At 44.5% G+C, this 15,155-nt stretch overlaps 1 protein-coding gene across 1 annotated transcript; it reads left to right on the top strand.

Annotated features, from left to right (window-relative positions):
* The first annotated feature begins 4,139 nt into the window (after nt 1-4,139).
* On the top strand, nt 4,140-13,787 carry Bcl10 (BCL10, immune signaling adaptor). The gene is given in 3 exon segments (NM_031328.2): nt 4,140-4,321; nt 10,164-10,452; nt 12,592-13,787. Coding segments are annotated over 3 exon segments (702 nt in total). The 5' UTR covers nt 4,140-4,264; the 3' UTR covers nt 12,948-13,787.
* Nucleotides 13,788-15,155: the final 1,368 nt, after the last annotated feature.

Genomic DNA, 15,155 nt, shown 5'->3' on the forward strand with positions numbered 1-15,155 from the left:
AAAAAGAGAGAAGAACCAAGACGGAGGGAGAGAAGGACGACCCAGATCCGGGTGGTCTTAAATGGCCATAGGTAGTTATGAATATTTCATAAGGTATGGTTTTCTATAGGTCAATTTATCTTATCTGGGTGGGTGGTTTATATCTTTATCAATTGGGTGGATGTATTGTAAATTGAGAATTTAACATATAAATCTGATTGCTAAATTACAGCATGTCGAGTCTTGATTGTAAGGGGTTGCTGGGAGTTTGTACTATAACTACCAGGGGACAGTTGCTGGGAGTGTGGGCAGCGTCCGAGAGAGGGAGCTGTGATGGATCAGGCGCTGCTGGGATCTCTAGAGTCATAACTTTACCGGTTTGCAGGGAATGTGAACAGAGTATCCTGATTTTACCGGGTAGCTGGGACCAGAGAGTTCCTGGCCGGCAGAGAGACAACAGGGAGAGGGCAGCTAGCAATGGGGGTGGAGAGACCGCCAGGGATAGAGGACAGCTAGAGGTAACATGGAGTGGTGCCACGCTAGAGTCCTAGAACCAGCTGCCGCTGAGATGAAGGTACCCTACAGATGCCCTGCAGTCCTACAGTGCCAGCAGTAATGTGGAATAAAAGTTCCATTTTTTAATATTTACTGCAACAACACATGATAACTTTTCTGGATATGTTCTTCCTAGTTTCTACCTAGACAACAGACCTGAATACATTAAACATGTCTGCCTTGCTCCAGGGTCTGCCCAAGTATCCTCTCTTAATAATTGTGTCCCGACAGTCAGCTACTGCTAGTGATTAAGAACAGTAGTAGCCTTGTTATCAGACATGAGTAGGAACCTGATTCTGCTACCTGCTAGGAGGGATGGCCTTAGGCAAATCATGTTTTCTATGCCTCGATTGTTTTCACCTATCAAGTGAAGATAATAAGCCTACCTAGGGGCACAGTTATCGGAATGAAATTATGGAAGTTCAGCCATTTTCACCATTTGGCATTCTCCTGAGCCTCCTTCCTAAGCAAGGCTTCAGAACAGGACTAGAGAGATGGCTCACAGATTAAGAGCACTGACTGCTCTTCCAGAGGTCCTGAGTTCAAATCCCAGCAACCACATGGTGGCTCACAACTACCTGTAATGGGATCGGAGGCCCTCTTCTGGTGTGTCTGAAGACAGCCACAGTCATATACATGAACAGTCATATACTCATATACGTGAAATAAATAATTCTTTTAAAAAAGAAAACAAAAGAAGTCGGACAGCATCTCCCCAAAATTCACAACCACTGGAACCTCAGAACGTGATCTGCTTTGAAAACACATTCATGCGCTGTGTCCCTTATCAATGAGGAAACATCCCGAGAAACTTGCTAGGCGATGCCATCACTATCCCAGCATCAGAGGCTATGATCCCACTGCCGTGCGCTTGCATCGGGTATCTCATGTTCCAGAGTAGGTTGTCCGTATACTTGTTAAGATGGAAATTCAGGTCCATGTTAGCGGTTAGGAAGAGGCACTTATTGCAAAGAATGGACGGGTTTGTTTGCTTGAAGCCGAGCCTTCAGAGTCTGACCCTGTGATTTAGCAGGAAAGGGGAAATGAGTTTGCTAATGGAGGGATGGGACTGCATTAGAAAGGCAGGGTTTTAGAATCGCAGGCCATGGTCATGCACAAGACTGAAGAAGGAGGATGGCTCGAATCCAGCTCAACACTTGAACAATACAGACCTTATTCCGAAGGAAAATTGCTTGACCCTTTTTGTGATGATGCTGAGTGCTTACCACGATGCCCTATGCCTGGGTGGCTGGAGACTAAAACGTCCAGCTGTTTCTCTGACTTCCACCCTTGCTTCTGCACTCTACTCTCTTCTTATATTTTTGGATGTGAGCCTAGCCTTTAATGGCTGAGCCATCTCTCCAGCCCTGCTCTCTTCTTGATGGCTACAAAACCAAGTCCACTGCCCCGGCCCCTCTCATTCAGACGCTTTCCCCTCTCTCACTGCTCCCCCCTCGGCCTGGTCTCTACCCCCTGGGGTCTAGATTAAAGAGGTAGCAGGCTAGCTTGCAGAACAGTGAAAGCCAGCCTCAAAGCATAGATTGCATCTGTCCCTCTGCTCCTCTGAAACCTCGGGTGGCTTTCCTTCTGACTCAGAGTAAACCTGTATGACTCAGAGCGAAGTCAGATTAAACTCTGCCCGTAGCACACAGAGTTCACCTCCCCCGTTGTCACCCAGCCTCTTTATTGCAGGGCTCTCAACCCAGAGCTATTTCTCACTATGTCCTCGGGCTCCTCCCTCACTTCCTGCAGGTGGGAAATGTATCCTTTGTCTCAACGGGGTCTCCATCTCCACCCTTCCGATTTCCCTGCTTTACTTTTCCTCTTAGCATTTACGAGATTCTAGCATATTAAGTACCTTACACACAGAACTTTGCAAATGTCCACCTTTTCCACCCCAAACAAACACATGCTGTAATATAAATTTCATGAGGAAACATGTTATTTTTGTTCTTCTGCTTGTTGGAGACAGGGTCCTACTATGTAGCACAGGTTGGCTCAGTAACTTACTAAATAGCCCAGAATAACCTTGAATTTAGACAATCCTACCTCAGCCTCCTAGGGGCTTACAACTATGTCCAATGTTTTTATTTTGAGACAGATATTGCTCTCTACAGGGTTCAAACACAAAACCCATAAATCCAAGATGTGAAAAAAAATTGCAAAAAAGAAAAAAAAACCCTCCTAATGTTTCAAGTAAGTTTACAATGTAGTCCTGCTTATAGCTGGGCCAGATGCAGGCAGCTGGTTGAACAATACATCTAGCTAGTTTGTGCCGCCACACCCTAGCTCGAGGAAAACGGTGTTTGGTTTGTCTTATTCATCAAAACCTAGAAGAAGATCTGGGTGTAGTTCAGTACTTGAACAGACACTTGCTACAGGAAAGAGCAAATGATTAAGCAAATTGGGTTATAGCAAGATGCAGGATGACTAAGGGCACAGAAAAACTCTAGTAAACTAGACATCAGTGTGAAAAAACACCTGGTATAATGTGAATACCAGGATTCCAGGGCTCTGAGCAGAGCTATGGAGATGTGGCTCTATGCCTCTTGTGGTTCTTTGATTTTAGATAGATTCCTGTTACCTTTGGTCGTCTTGTCATTTCAATCTGTGCTTGTAGATTTACCGCATTGGTCACATAATCGTTTTCTGCCCAGGACTCTATGTGGAGCTCCTTATCCACTATGTGCCGCACAAGCTACGAGTTAAAATACCATTCTGAAAATAGCCATTTGGCCTCCAAAAAGATAACTTCCCCATCACGACATACCTAGCACTTACAGTGATAAAGGCTAACAGTAAACGAGAGTGCAACTGTGCACCGAGTAGCTTCAGAGCCTTAAATATGCTCCTAGAGACCCTAGAAGCTTTTTAAATGTATCTTTATTGCATAGATTAATACGGAGAAATGTTCCTAACGAATAGAGACTTAAAAGTACCTGAACACTACCTCTGCTGCTAAATTGATGGGATTGCAGTTAATTATTAAATCTTAAACACCTTTTTCGTTTTTTTATTGTGTTTTGTTATTTTGTTTTCTGCACTCAATATCTTCTTGTTTCTGTCTCCCAAGTTCTAGGTGGCAAATGGCAGTAGGCCCCGGACCAGGCTTTCAAACATTTCAATACTGGTTATATTATGTTATATATTATACATTTGTGTATGATCAAGCAATTGTAAAACCTGGCCCAGCACAACAGGAAATTGTTCCGCAACAGAGGGAGAAGCAAACCAAAATGCCCTGGCCTACTCAGCCCACACTCTACCCAAAAGAGGAGTCTGCGAGGGCGGGGAGATCCCGCTACACTGAGCGGCCAACGCCCCGCCCACGGAAACGAATCCTTCTCTTGGGGCCAATCCGCAATCCTAGTAAATAACAAGCGGGCGTAGTTAGAGGCAAGGCTGCTGTGGGCGGAGCCACTTCGGAAGAAGGGACGAAACCTAGGGCTAGTAATGATTGGCTGGCACGGAAGTGGGCGGGGCCTGCAGGTAGACCCGCCTCGCCGAAGGGTGGTGCCTAAGTTAGGATGGACTCTGAGTGCGGCGCCGCAGGCCCCGGAGGCGGAGCCGGAAGTGGGGCGTTGAGGTCTCCTCCTCCGCGTTCCGTGAACCGGCGGTTCCCCCGCTTCTGTTCCTAGTCCTCCCAAGTCACAGCCCGATTCCCGGAGGCCCGAGCCCTTAGCCAGGGCGGGGTGGCGCGGGCCGAAAGGACGCCATCCCGGCCTCGGCCATGGAGGCTCCCGCGCCGTCTCTCACGGAGGAGGACTTAACTGAAGTGAAGAAGGACGTGAGTAGCTCCGCCGGGCTGGACGCAGCGGGGCGGGCGGGGGCGGAGGAAAGCGGAAACCCAGAGCCGAGCGACGGGGAACCTCAGGTCGGAAGAGCGCCAGGTCCCGGCACAGCACGACCCGCCTGCTTCCCCGGAGCTGGCTTCAAATGATCCACCAGAGACCTGGGAGTCCACGGTTAAACCTGTCAACGCCGGCTTGGGTTTATCTTTGCTATCGGCTTCTCGCTGGTGGCTTTCCATCCTGTTGATCCCCGACTCCATCCCATCCCCGAGGGAGCTGCTAGGCTAGGGAGCGGTCCGAATCTGTCCACAGCGGGCTCTGGACCAGGTATGCCCCAGGCATAGAGCAGATAGGTGAAACTCTATACGGGGGGCTGCGGAAAGCTCGCCCTTTGAAAGGACGCCCTGGAATTCCCCTAGTAATCAGACGCCCACATATTTAAATGAAGGGGGTGTGCTTACTTCTCGCTGAGACTTGACTCTCTCAGGTAAACGTTGAAAATAGTCATAGCTAAATTGGACTCTCCTGCTTAGACCACGTAGAACTTCGCATACACATTAATATTTGAGAATATGGCTTTAAACACAACGTGCTTCGTTTTTCATTCCCTTTAATTACTTATTTTGCCAGGAAAAAAAATCAAATGAGTACCATTTACATGATATATATGGATTCACTTTAAAAACAGTAATTTGTTCGTACCTAGCACCGCAGTGCTGGTGAAAAGTCGTCTTTTCGAACTTGACTGCAAGTTGTTGCAGATGTCCGCGTGCTTCTGATCTCTTTTTCTACTATACCTTACCCCTTGTAAAGGTTTATTGCACTGTACCCAACCCATAATTACAGCTGGACTAGCTCAGTACCAGAAGGAAAAGGTCCAACTGGCATTACTGCCATCGTTTCCGTGTTCAGGGGAATTGGTAGGGCACTTACTGTATGGGAAACTTTACATTTCTACTTGAGACTAGGTCTTTGATAACCACTCCGGCCTTAAGATGCCAGTAAAACCGTAACCTTAAAATATGGTAGCTGCGGTCTCCGTTGTCGGACACAGTTTTGAATTTTCTCACAATCATTAAGGGAGAGAATTGCTTTTCATTTTGTAGCTGGCAAAACAAGCCAAGACCTGAGTATAGATAGAAGAGTGCTGCAGACCTTTGTTTCTGCCCATCGACGTCTATCCATTCTGACAGTTTCAGGTCAGACCTGTATCAGCTGTCCATAACCTTAGAGAAACTTTAGATACACCTTAGGATGTCTATAAAAACAGTTTTCTTAGGTAGTTACCCAGTTATTTTTTAAACTGCTTATAACAAGCTTAAAAATTTATCCGCAGTTCTTGAACTTCCTTTTTTCTCAACTCCAGGCCTTTATTTCTACCAGAACCAAGCTATAACATCATACATTTGGTTGTTGTTTTTCTGTGTAACTCTGGCTGTCCTGGAACTCATTCTGTAGACGAAGCTGGCCTCAACTTGGAGATCTTCCTTCCTCTGCCTCCCAAGTGTTGGGATTAAAGGCATAGCCACCACTGCTTGCCATGTTCTTTTATTTTCAGAACTGGAACTTTTCGTTATCCTTCCCCCAAAACTGCTTGGTGTTCCTTCTGTGTTATCTGCTTGGATAAATGGTGGGAAGTTGTTTCCATGGGGCTCTGTCTGACTCAGGGTTTGCTTTCTTTGGCTTCTGTTGCCTGTGGGTCAGCCATAGTCCAAAAATACTTAATGGGAATTTGCTACATTTATAGTGTTACAGATTGAGCACCATGATAAAATCCTGGCCAGGGGCATGAGTTGCACCTTTTCCCCAGTACTGTGTGTCACCTGCCTGTTAGTCTCTTCATAGCTAGCTGTGTGGGTTATTACATTGGTTTTGATGGAGGAGAGCTTGGGATGGGGTTGGTACTGTGAAGTTTTGCACATCCATTGAGAATCTTGGTCCATGTCCTCCCATGCTAGCTGGGAGCGAGTCTTCAGTGCTCCTCCCCTTCTTCATGTTTATTTAACATGCCCCTATTTTGGTTGAATTTGTTCCATTTTAACAAATAGAGATAACTTTATATTCTGAGTTGATAATGTAACAGTTAAACTAAGAACTAAGGGACTAGAGAGATGGCTTAGCAGTTAAGAGCACTGACTGCTCTTCCAGAGGTTCTGAGTTCGATGCTCACAACCATCTGTAATGGGATCCAATGCCCTCTTCTGGTGTGTCTGAAGACAGCCACAGTGTGCTCACATAAATAAATAAATCTCTAAAAAAAAAAAAAGCTCAATTTCTTGAATGAAGGAAAATAGCCATAAAATAATAACTTTAAAATAGTATATTAAAATTTTCATTCATCTAAAGCACTGTACTTTGAAATGCAGAGTATACAGCAGTAAACAGAACGTCCGTGCTGTTTACCTGCTTCAAACATACAGGTGGTGAAAGCTGAAAAGGATGTCTGTCATTTACACAAGCACATTTGTAAGTTCACTCGGAGCTACGAAGACAAGCACCAGGGCAGTCATTGTACATGCAATTCGATCCTCAGGTGTGCTTGATTGATTCTTAAAGGTTCTAATAGAGAACCTGGGAGAAGAGCATTTGATACAGAGAATTTGACAAGGACCTAAGTGAGGACCTCTGTACGGTCAGAATATTGCAGATGGTAACAAGGTGAAATTAGGAGGGTGGGCTCAGTAAACACTTGAAGAACTTAACTTTCTTCTCTTAGTAGAGTCATGCTAATGAATTAGTGGAGTTTTGTTTGTTCGACTTTTAAAGATCCTTCTGTTTTTTTCTGTAGACCAGGGAAATGAGGGAAAGTTGAAAAGGCCATGAAAGGATTTGAATATACTGAGAGGGGGTGATGGTAGGATCAAGGTGAAGGCCATACACGTGGATGAAACACAAGTTCAGGGTACATGTTAAGAACACAGAAAGGATGGGACTTGGAGGAAGAGTAAGAATGAAGATCAGAAGGCTGGAGAGGTGGCTCAGCGGTTAGAGCACTGCCTGCTCTTCCAGAGGTCCTGAGTTCAATCCCCAGCAACCACATGGTGGCTCACAACCATCTGTAAAGGGATCCAATGCCCTCTTCTGGTCTGAGGACAGCTACAGTGTACTTGTATGCATAAAATAAATATTTTAAAAAAAAACAACAAAAAACAAAAAAAGATCGAAGATCAGAAGAGAGCTCTGAACTAGAGATACAAGTGTTCTATTGAAGATAAGGTGTTTGGGAAGTTTTCAGGTTCTCTCCAGCTGCAGTCCCCGTCACTTGGGAGGAGACAGAAGGACCCCAACTTTGGAGCCAGCTGGGTTATATAGCAAGACCCCAGAGGGGATGAGAGGTGCAGAAAGAAGTTTCTTAGGATAAAAATCAGGACAGTGTCATATCTGTTCACAAGGAAAGTGTTTCTGGAGGAAGGAGTGATGAGCTGTGTACCTTCTCTGAGAAGCCAAAACGATGAAGGTAGGAAGGACCCTTCAATAGAGGGAGTCATTTGTGACTTGGGGGAAAGCATTGGGACACAGTGGAATGATGAGTTGGGAAATGAGATGACCGACGCAGGAATCTGGTGCCACAGCACGGGCGTGTCTACCTTATCCTGGATGTTAAATAAGGCTTTCCAGAGATGACCAGGAACCTCAAACTTAGAAGATGGAGAGGAGCTCGGGGAATGAGAAGAGGAAAGTCAGACACATAGGAACATGAAGGGCTAGTCCTCAATTGTACATGGAGCAGAAGTCCTAGGGTAGGCACTGCTGAACTGAGCTGCACAGGTAGCCAGAGCCATGCCAAGAGTCTTGCCTGCCACAGTCCAGTGGTCACTGGTCACTGAACCTCTACTGTGTACACGCTATCCCAATTAGTCTTCCTGGATGGGCTTAATTCTTTATCCTTATTTTGTCAAGGAAGATCCTGAAGGTGGTTAGGTAATTTGTACCAATTCTCACAGTATGTTAGAGATTCGGGATCAGCAGTTCATCTCATTGCAGAGCCATGCTCTTAGTCATGGCTTAGATTTTTCTTAATATGTATATTTTGACTGCATGAATATGTATATACCATGTGTATCCCTGGTATCCGCAGAGGTCAGAAGATGGTGTCAGATCCTCTGGAACTGGAGTTGTGAAATATTGTGACGCACCATGTGGGTACTTGGAAGCAAACTCATATTGTCTGCAAGAACAAGTGCTCATTACCACTGAGCTGTCTCTCTCTAGCCCAGTGCTCTCAACTATTGTGTTCAGGACTCTCCAATAAGTCATGGGAAGAACACATGTTGGTATAATTTATGAAATGGTTCAGATTTCTATTTTCTCTTGAAAATTATAAATTCTAGTACATGTATGAAGGAATTACAAAATGTTATTTTTCTGTTATCAGTCCAGGATTTAAGGACCTGAGCTAGGACAGTGGCAAGAGTGGTGGTGGGGTCGTGGTGATTGGCTTACTATAACTTACATGGTCTTACTATGACTGGCTTATGTGTGCTATTGCCTAGCAAGAGCCCCATGTTTGCAGTGTTAAAATAGACATGTGAAGTTTACTGTGTAGATAAGTAACTGTGTGTGGAAATTCAGTAAACAAAACCTGTCAGACACCTTCACTGCAGCAACTTTGCAGCCATCATTTACTAAGTAGGCTCTACTGAAATCTTCCACTGCCTTTAACTCTTCATTATAATGTGAGTCAAGTTACTTGCTGTCATCATTGCCCCAACAGGATCGTTCACTGTGTACCCTACAATTTCTTCACACTGCATATATTAATTTATTCCTCTGAGCTGTCACATGAGCAAACAGACGCAGGGGTTAATTTACCCAAGTCCCATGTCCAGTAAATAGAGGCACAGCTATGAAATGACTGGCATCAGATTAATCACCATTTATTAAGACAAACATGGACCTGATTTAAACATTACACAGTACATGCCTGAGAATTAATTACATGCTACTTCACTAATATGCATACCTTTTTTTAAAAAAAAGTTTCAATTAAGGCTAATGAAGAGTGAAGTTAAATACATAGAGACTAGGCTGAGCTGGCTTTCCCTACTGTAGGCTCTCCTCTGCTTCCCCTTTTCTTTATTGTTGTTTTAAGAACTCTCCTGTTCTCTATGTTCCTTTGTACTTCCCTTACTTCTCCCTTCCCTCCCAGAGGACTGACTCAGTGAGGAGTTCCCTTCCTTCCTTCTCCTTCCTCAAGGACTCTCCGTGAGTTGTATCGTTTTCCTAACTGACCTTAAAGCAGAGACATAGCCCTTGGAAGGACTTGGGTTTGTGTGTTTCAGATGGTTTCACACCGAGGTGATGTACTAATTAATAATAAATATGAAACAGCTGCAAATTGTGAGACTCCCCACTAAGTTGTCTTGGTCCTAATTGTGAAATTCTTTACTTGATAGTTACTACAGTGAACAGAAATTTGTTTGTAATCTTTACTCCTGAACTAGGTAACCCTCTGCAGACTTCTTGTTCCTACAGGTCCCTCCTCACAACAGCTAGGTGTTAGTTTTCAGATGTGAAGGGGAGGCAGAACAGAGCAATCTGAGGACTGTGGGACCCGCCTGTGCTGCTGGACATCTTTAGCATGCATTTTAAAGGACCTCCCAACTTTAGAACGTTGCCTCCTACCAGTTAAGATTAGTAACTACTGGGGTTGGGGATTTAGCTCAGTGGTAGAGCGCTTGCCTAGGAAGCGCAAGGCCCTGGGTTCAGTCCCCAGCTCCGAAAAAAAGAACCAAAAAAAAAAAAAAAAAAAAAAGATTAGTAACTACTAACCACTCACCTGTGATTTCCCTGCATGTTACAAAGTAACATTGAAGCGTATCTTCTTTTGTCTCTTAGGCTTTAGAGAATTTGCGAGTTTACCTGTGTGAGAAAATCATAGCTGAGAGACATTTTGATCATCTACGAGCAAAAAAAATTCTAAGTAGAGAAGACACAGAAGAAATTTCTTGCCGAACTTCAAGTAGAAAAAGGGCTGGGAAGTTGTTAGACTACTTACAGGAAAACCCCAAGGGACTGGACACCCTTGTGGAATCCATTCGCAGGGAGAAAACACAGAACTTCCTGATTCAGAAGATAACGGATGAGGTGCTAAAGCTTCGGAATATAAAACTGGAGCACCTCAAAGGTAAGCAGAGGGCGGGGAGGAGAGTGCAGGGAGGGGAGAGCGGAGAGCCAGGAGAGCACAGCGCTCTTCACAACTACCACCATTTGGTTTCCAAATTTAAGGCTTAGAATTATAGTCAGTTTACATTCTTACCAGATATATTATCGTGACACAAAAGTGATATAAACTCATTTGACTCTATTTGTATTCTTTTAACACTAGTGTTTATGAAAGTTTATTTCTAAAATATGCCATTAACTTAATCCACTCAAAATAAGCCCAGAAAATACCATTACATTACATTACGTTTTAAGAAGAGGACCCATGTGACCTATGCCTGTATTCCTAGACATGGGAAGCAGGAGGACTGCCACAAGTTCAAGGCCAACGTGGGTTACATTGTGAGTCCCAGGTCTGGGGAGTGAGACCCTATCTGTACCAACAACTGAAGAACAATCCATAGGAGGTGGATGTTACGTTCAGCTGTGCTCTTTATGTGTTTTCTCCCACCAGTTGGCCATAAGCAGTGACTGACACGTGTGTAAGAATCCTGTAGAAAGCACGTGAGTCTAAACCTGGAAGCAGTCAGTTGCTGGGAGACCTGCCTCCCCCAGCCTGCCCCTTCCCCACTCTCCAGGGTACTGAGTTACTTGTCCTCAGGGTGGAACCGTGCCGGCCGCTCTTGCCATCTGAGATAGGTGAACAGTTTAAGGGTCTGCCCGTAAGAAACATATCTGCATATTTCCTCTCCGTGAGCTTTATGTAGAATGTCTACTATAACCCAGAACCTGGAGACTTAAGCAGGAGGATTGTGATTTTTGAGGCAAATTTGTGCTATACTGTAAGACCTTGTCTCAAGTGAGGGAAAGATTGGGGGAAGGGATGCATCTAATATTTAAAAAATTAACAGACAAGATGACATGCAAGTTTACTTTTAGACGTAATTGGTTTTACTTATAATCTTAACCCAGGGGTTCCTGGGCCTGTACATAGCTATGCTGACTGTTCCCTAAGCAGAAGAGATAGTGTTGGTGTTCATCGTTGTCCATTAGACCCTTGGGATGTGATAGAATTGTATGGTAGGAATAAGCACTGTTGTTATGTGTTCGGTGGAGAACCAGAGAATCTCTGTTGGCTTTAGTCCTTCCCGCTCTGCACACAGTCCTGGAATGCTAGCCAGGCTCACCTGCTCAGTGCCTGTTTGTCATCCCTCATGGTGACAGTGTCTCAGATGACTGCTAACTCCCTGAAGTTCTAGCCCTGCTACTGACGAGTCAGTAATTGCCGTTGGTGGGTTTGTGAGATTTGAGGATGTGCCTGGTTCCATTCTGCTTTTGCCAAGCATGTATATTTCTTTTTAATTTTTTTCCCAGAATGCTAACGAACTTCTTAGATAGGAATGGTAGTTGTAACCCTAGCACTCGGGAGGCCGGAAGAAAGAATCAGAGTTCAAGGCATCCTGGGTTGCTTAACAAGTGCAGAGTTAACCTAGGCTAGACCCCTAGGTGAGACTCCTCTCTCAATGTAAAAAATGATCTGTAAAGGTCACTTACTTTACGAAAAATTACAGGGCCTGCATTTCCCCCTGTAAGATTTATTTTTGTGTGTCTGTTTTGTCTGCACTTTTGTGCCTGGTGTCTGCAAAGGCCAGAGGAGAGCAATGGATCCCTGGAACTGGAGTTACATATGTTTGTGAGCCACTGTGTGGATGCTGGGAACTGAACCAGGGTCACTCTGAAAGACCAGCTAGTGCCCTTAACCTCTGAGCCACCTTTTGGCCTCCTGAATTTTCCCCTCCATGGTCATTCAGTCATTACAAGTGTACATTGCAAGTGTACGTTGAGTGTGAATACTGTGGTATTCAGTTGACTTTCTTGGGACAAGTGTCCTTAGCTGGCAGTGTAGACAGTAGCGTTCTTACTAAGAAAAGCAAGTGAGATTGGAAGTGGGCTTTGAAGACAGTATTTATAAACTGCTATGGGGGTGACAGGAGCCAGCCTTGACTGCATGCTTGGTTCAAGGCCAGTCTGGGCTGCATGAGACCCTTCCTCAAACAAGTTGTAGTTGTCTTGTAACTAACCCTGAATCCGAGAAGTTATAGGCAGGAGAGGCGTCCATGTCTGATCCCGTCCTCATTTGCGTCTGCGTGTTCTGTTGTAGGCCTGAAGTGCAGTAGCTGTGAGCCCTTCGCAGCTGGAGCCACCAACAACCTTTCTAGGTCCAATTCTGATGAGAGCAACTTCTCCGAGAAACAGAGACCATCCACGGTCATCTACCATCCAGAGGGAGAGTCGAGCACTGCTCCCTTCTTCTCTACCGAGTCATCCCTGAATCTGCCGGTCCTGGAAGTTGGCAGGCTGGAAAACAGCAGCTTCTCTTCAGCCTCGCTTCCTCGGCCTGGGGACCCTGGGGCCCCCCCTTTGCCCCCAGACCTGCGGTTAGAAGAGGGGGGGAGTTGTGGAAACTCAAGTGAGATGTTTCTCCCCTTACGGTCACGGGCTCTTTCACGGCAGTGACAGGTCACTGCGAGTTGTTCTAATAGTGGTGCAAATGGTGTGGTGGATATCATCTTTTTATAAATCACGGGATGCGCGTCTTAAATCACAGGTGCACATAACATTCTCTGTAAATAGGATTGGAAGTGTAATGGAGCACACTCTAGGGGCAGCTTGGTGTAAATCATGGTGGTCGTGTACTTTTCAGCATTGTCCTTTTTTATTATTTTAAGTGTTTTGGTATTTTGAACTTTTTTATAAGACTAATTTTATCAAAATATTTCTCAATTTGAGAAAACAACTTGTGGACCGAAAACCCTACAAGTTTTCCGCCTGGTTGTGTTTCCTGGTGATCTGACAGTACATTTTAGCAGTAAGCTGTTCTGACTTTCAGGAAAGCCAGACATGGGGAGAGCTGCTGACACACCCTCAGGAGAATGTCCCACTCCGTGCTTCTGAGAAGCCGTCAGGTTCTGAGGAAACACCTGATGGCGTTGAGCCTTGTGATCTCAGTTGGCCAGAATTTGTTGTATACCTTGCCAGTATGATTGTCTTTGCCTTTTACAGACCTTGTGTCCTCAGTCTTGGCCTGAAGAATGTTATCCCGGCAGGGCGCTCCTTGTAATTAATTGGTAACACTTGTAATTAGCTAAAGTCCTTGCTCTGAGCCTTTCCTTCTCTGCCGATGAGCACTGCCATGTGGAGTTACTGTATTACAAAGTTGGCTAACTTTACACATTTAAAAAGTGCTGATTATTTTCTTTTAAATTATACCTATTTCTGACATCTAACTCCTATATATTTCTATTATTTAAAAATTAAGAAATGAAAAGTTTCTATTAACAATAAAAGTTTTTTTAATGTAATGATGTGTCAGAGTCAGAAATTCAAAATGTCTTGATTTTTAAATGTCAAACCCTTTATATATATACATATATACATACTAGTTTTTAAATAGAAGACAGTATTTCAGAATCAAATGTGGTGGCACATGCTTGTGATTCTACACGTAGGAACTAGAAGACAAGAGTATCACACACTTAGGACCTAGAAGACAGAATGTCCTGAGTTTGAGGCCGGCCTTGGTTATGGAGTGAGTTCCAGGTTGGCCAGTGTCTTAGGGTTTTACTGCTTTGAACAGACACCATGACTAAGGCAGCTCTTAAAGGACAGCATTTAATTGGAGCTCACTTACAGATTCAGAGGCTCAGTCCATTATCAAGACTAGCATGGCAGGCCTGGTGCAAGAGGAACTGAGAGGTCTACATCTTCATCTGAAGGCTGCTAGGAGAAGACTGGGTTCCAGGCAGCTAGGGTGAGGGTCTTAAGCCCACACCCACAGTGACACACCTACCCCAACAGGGCCACACATCCTAGTAGTGCCAGTCCCTGGGCCAAGCATCCACAAACCTGCACAGCCAGAGTTCATAGTCATCATGTCTGTCTCTAAAGGTGGGATGGAGGAAAAGGGAGAAAGGGGAGTGTAAGGCAAGGGACTAGCTTGACTTGGTAGCATATAATTTGTTACCAAGTTAGTGGACTCAGTAGTTAAAAAGTTATTTTTCAGAAATACCAGATTAACACGGTATAAAAATTATATTCCACACTCACTTTTTTATTGCCTTTAAAAATAAAACATTCTTTTTGTACAGTTGTAGGCTTAACAGAAAAAGTAAGCATGAGTAAAGACCCATCATTACTGTGTCCCATGCTTCTTATATTAATGTGATAACTTGTATAGATTATGAACCAATATTAATTGTTGTTAACCAGAGTCTATATTGGGGTCCTCCATTATATAACTTGAAAGGTTTTAGAAGTGTATAATGTTACATATTAACCCCCAAAAATGGTTTATTTTCACTGCCTAAAAATAGTCTTTCCTGGTGTGTCTGTTCAGCCTCCCTTCCCACCCAACCCTAGCAGCTCTCTTCTAGACCTTATCTAGAATGTCTTGTTGGGGCGTGAAGACCGAGGCCCCCTCAGGCTGTGTCTGAGAGTTCCTCTCTGAAGAGGCTCATCCTTAGCGTAGGACTGCAAAGTGAAACGGGCCAGGGTAGTGGCCGTTAGGAAGTTTGGTTTTACTTTCACTTGTTTTAATGAATAACTATGCACCCGCATGTGGCGGGTGGGTGTAGTATATGTGTGAGTTCATGTTAGTGGTGTATTATGTTTGGAGTCCTGAGGCCGATGTCTGTCGGTTGCTCTCTGTCTTACTGTTTGAGACTG

The sequence above is a fragment of the Rattus norvegicus genome, chromosome 2, assembly GCF_021556685.1.
Source record: "Rattus norvegicus strain SHRSP/BbbUtx chromosome 2, alternate assembly SHRSP_T2T, whole genome shotgun sequence".
Lineage (NCBI taxonomy): Eukaryota > Metazoa > Chordata > Mammalia > Rodentia > Muridae > Rattus > Rattus norvegicus.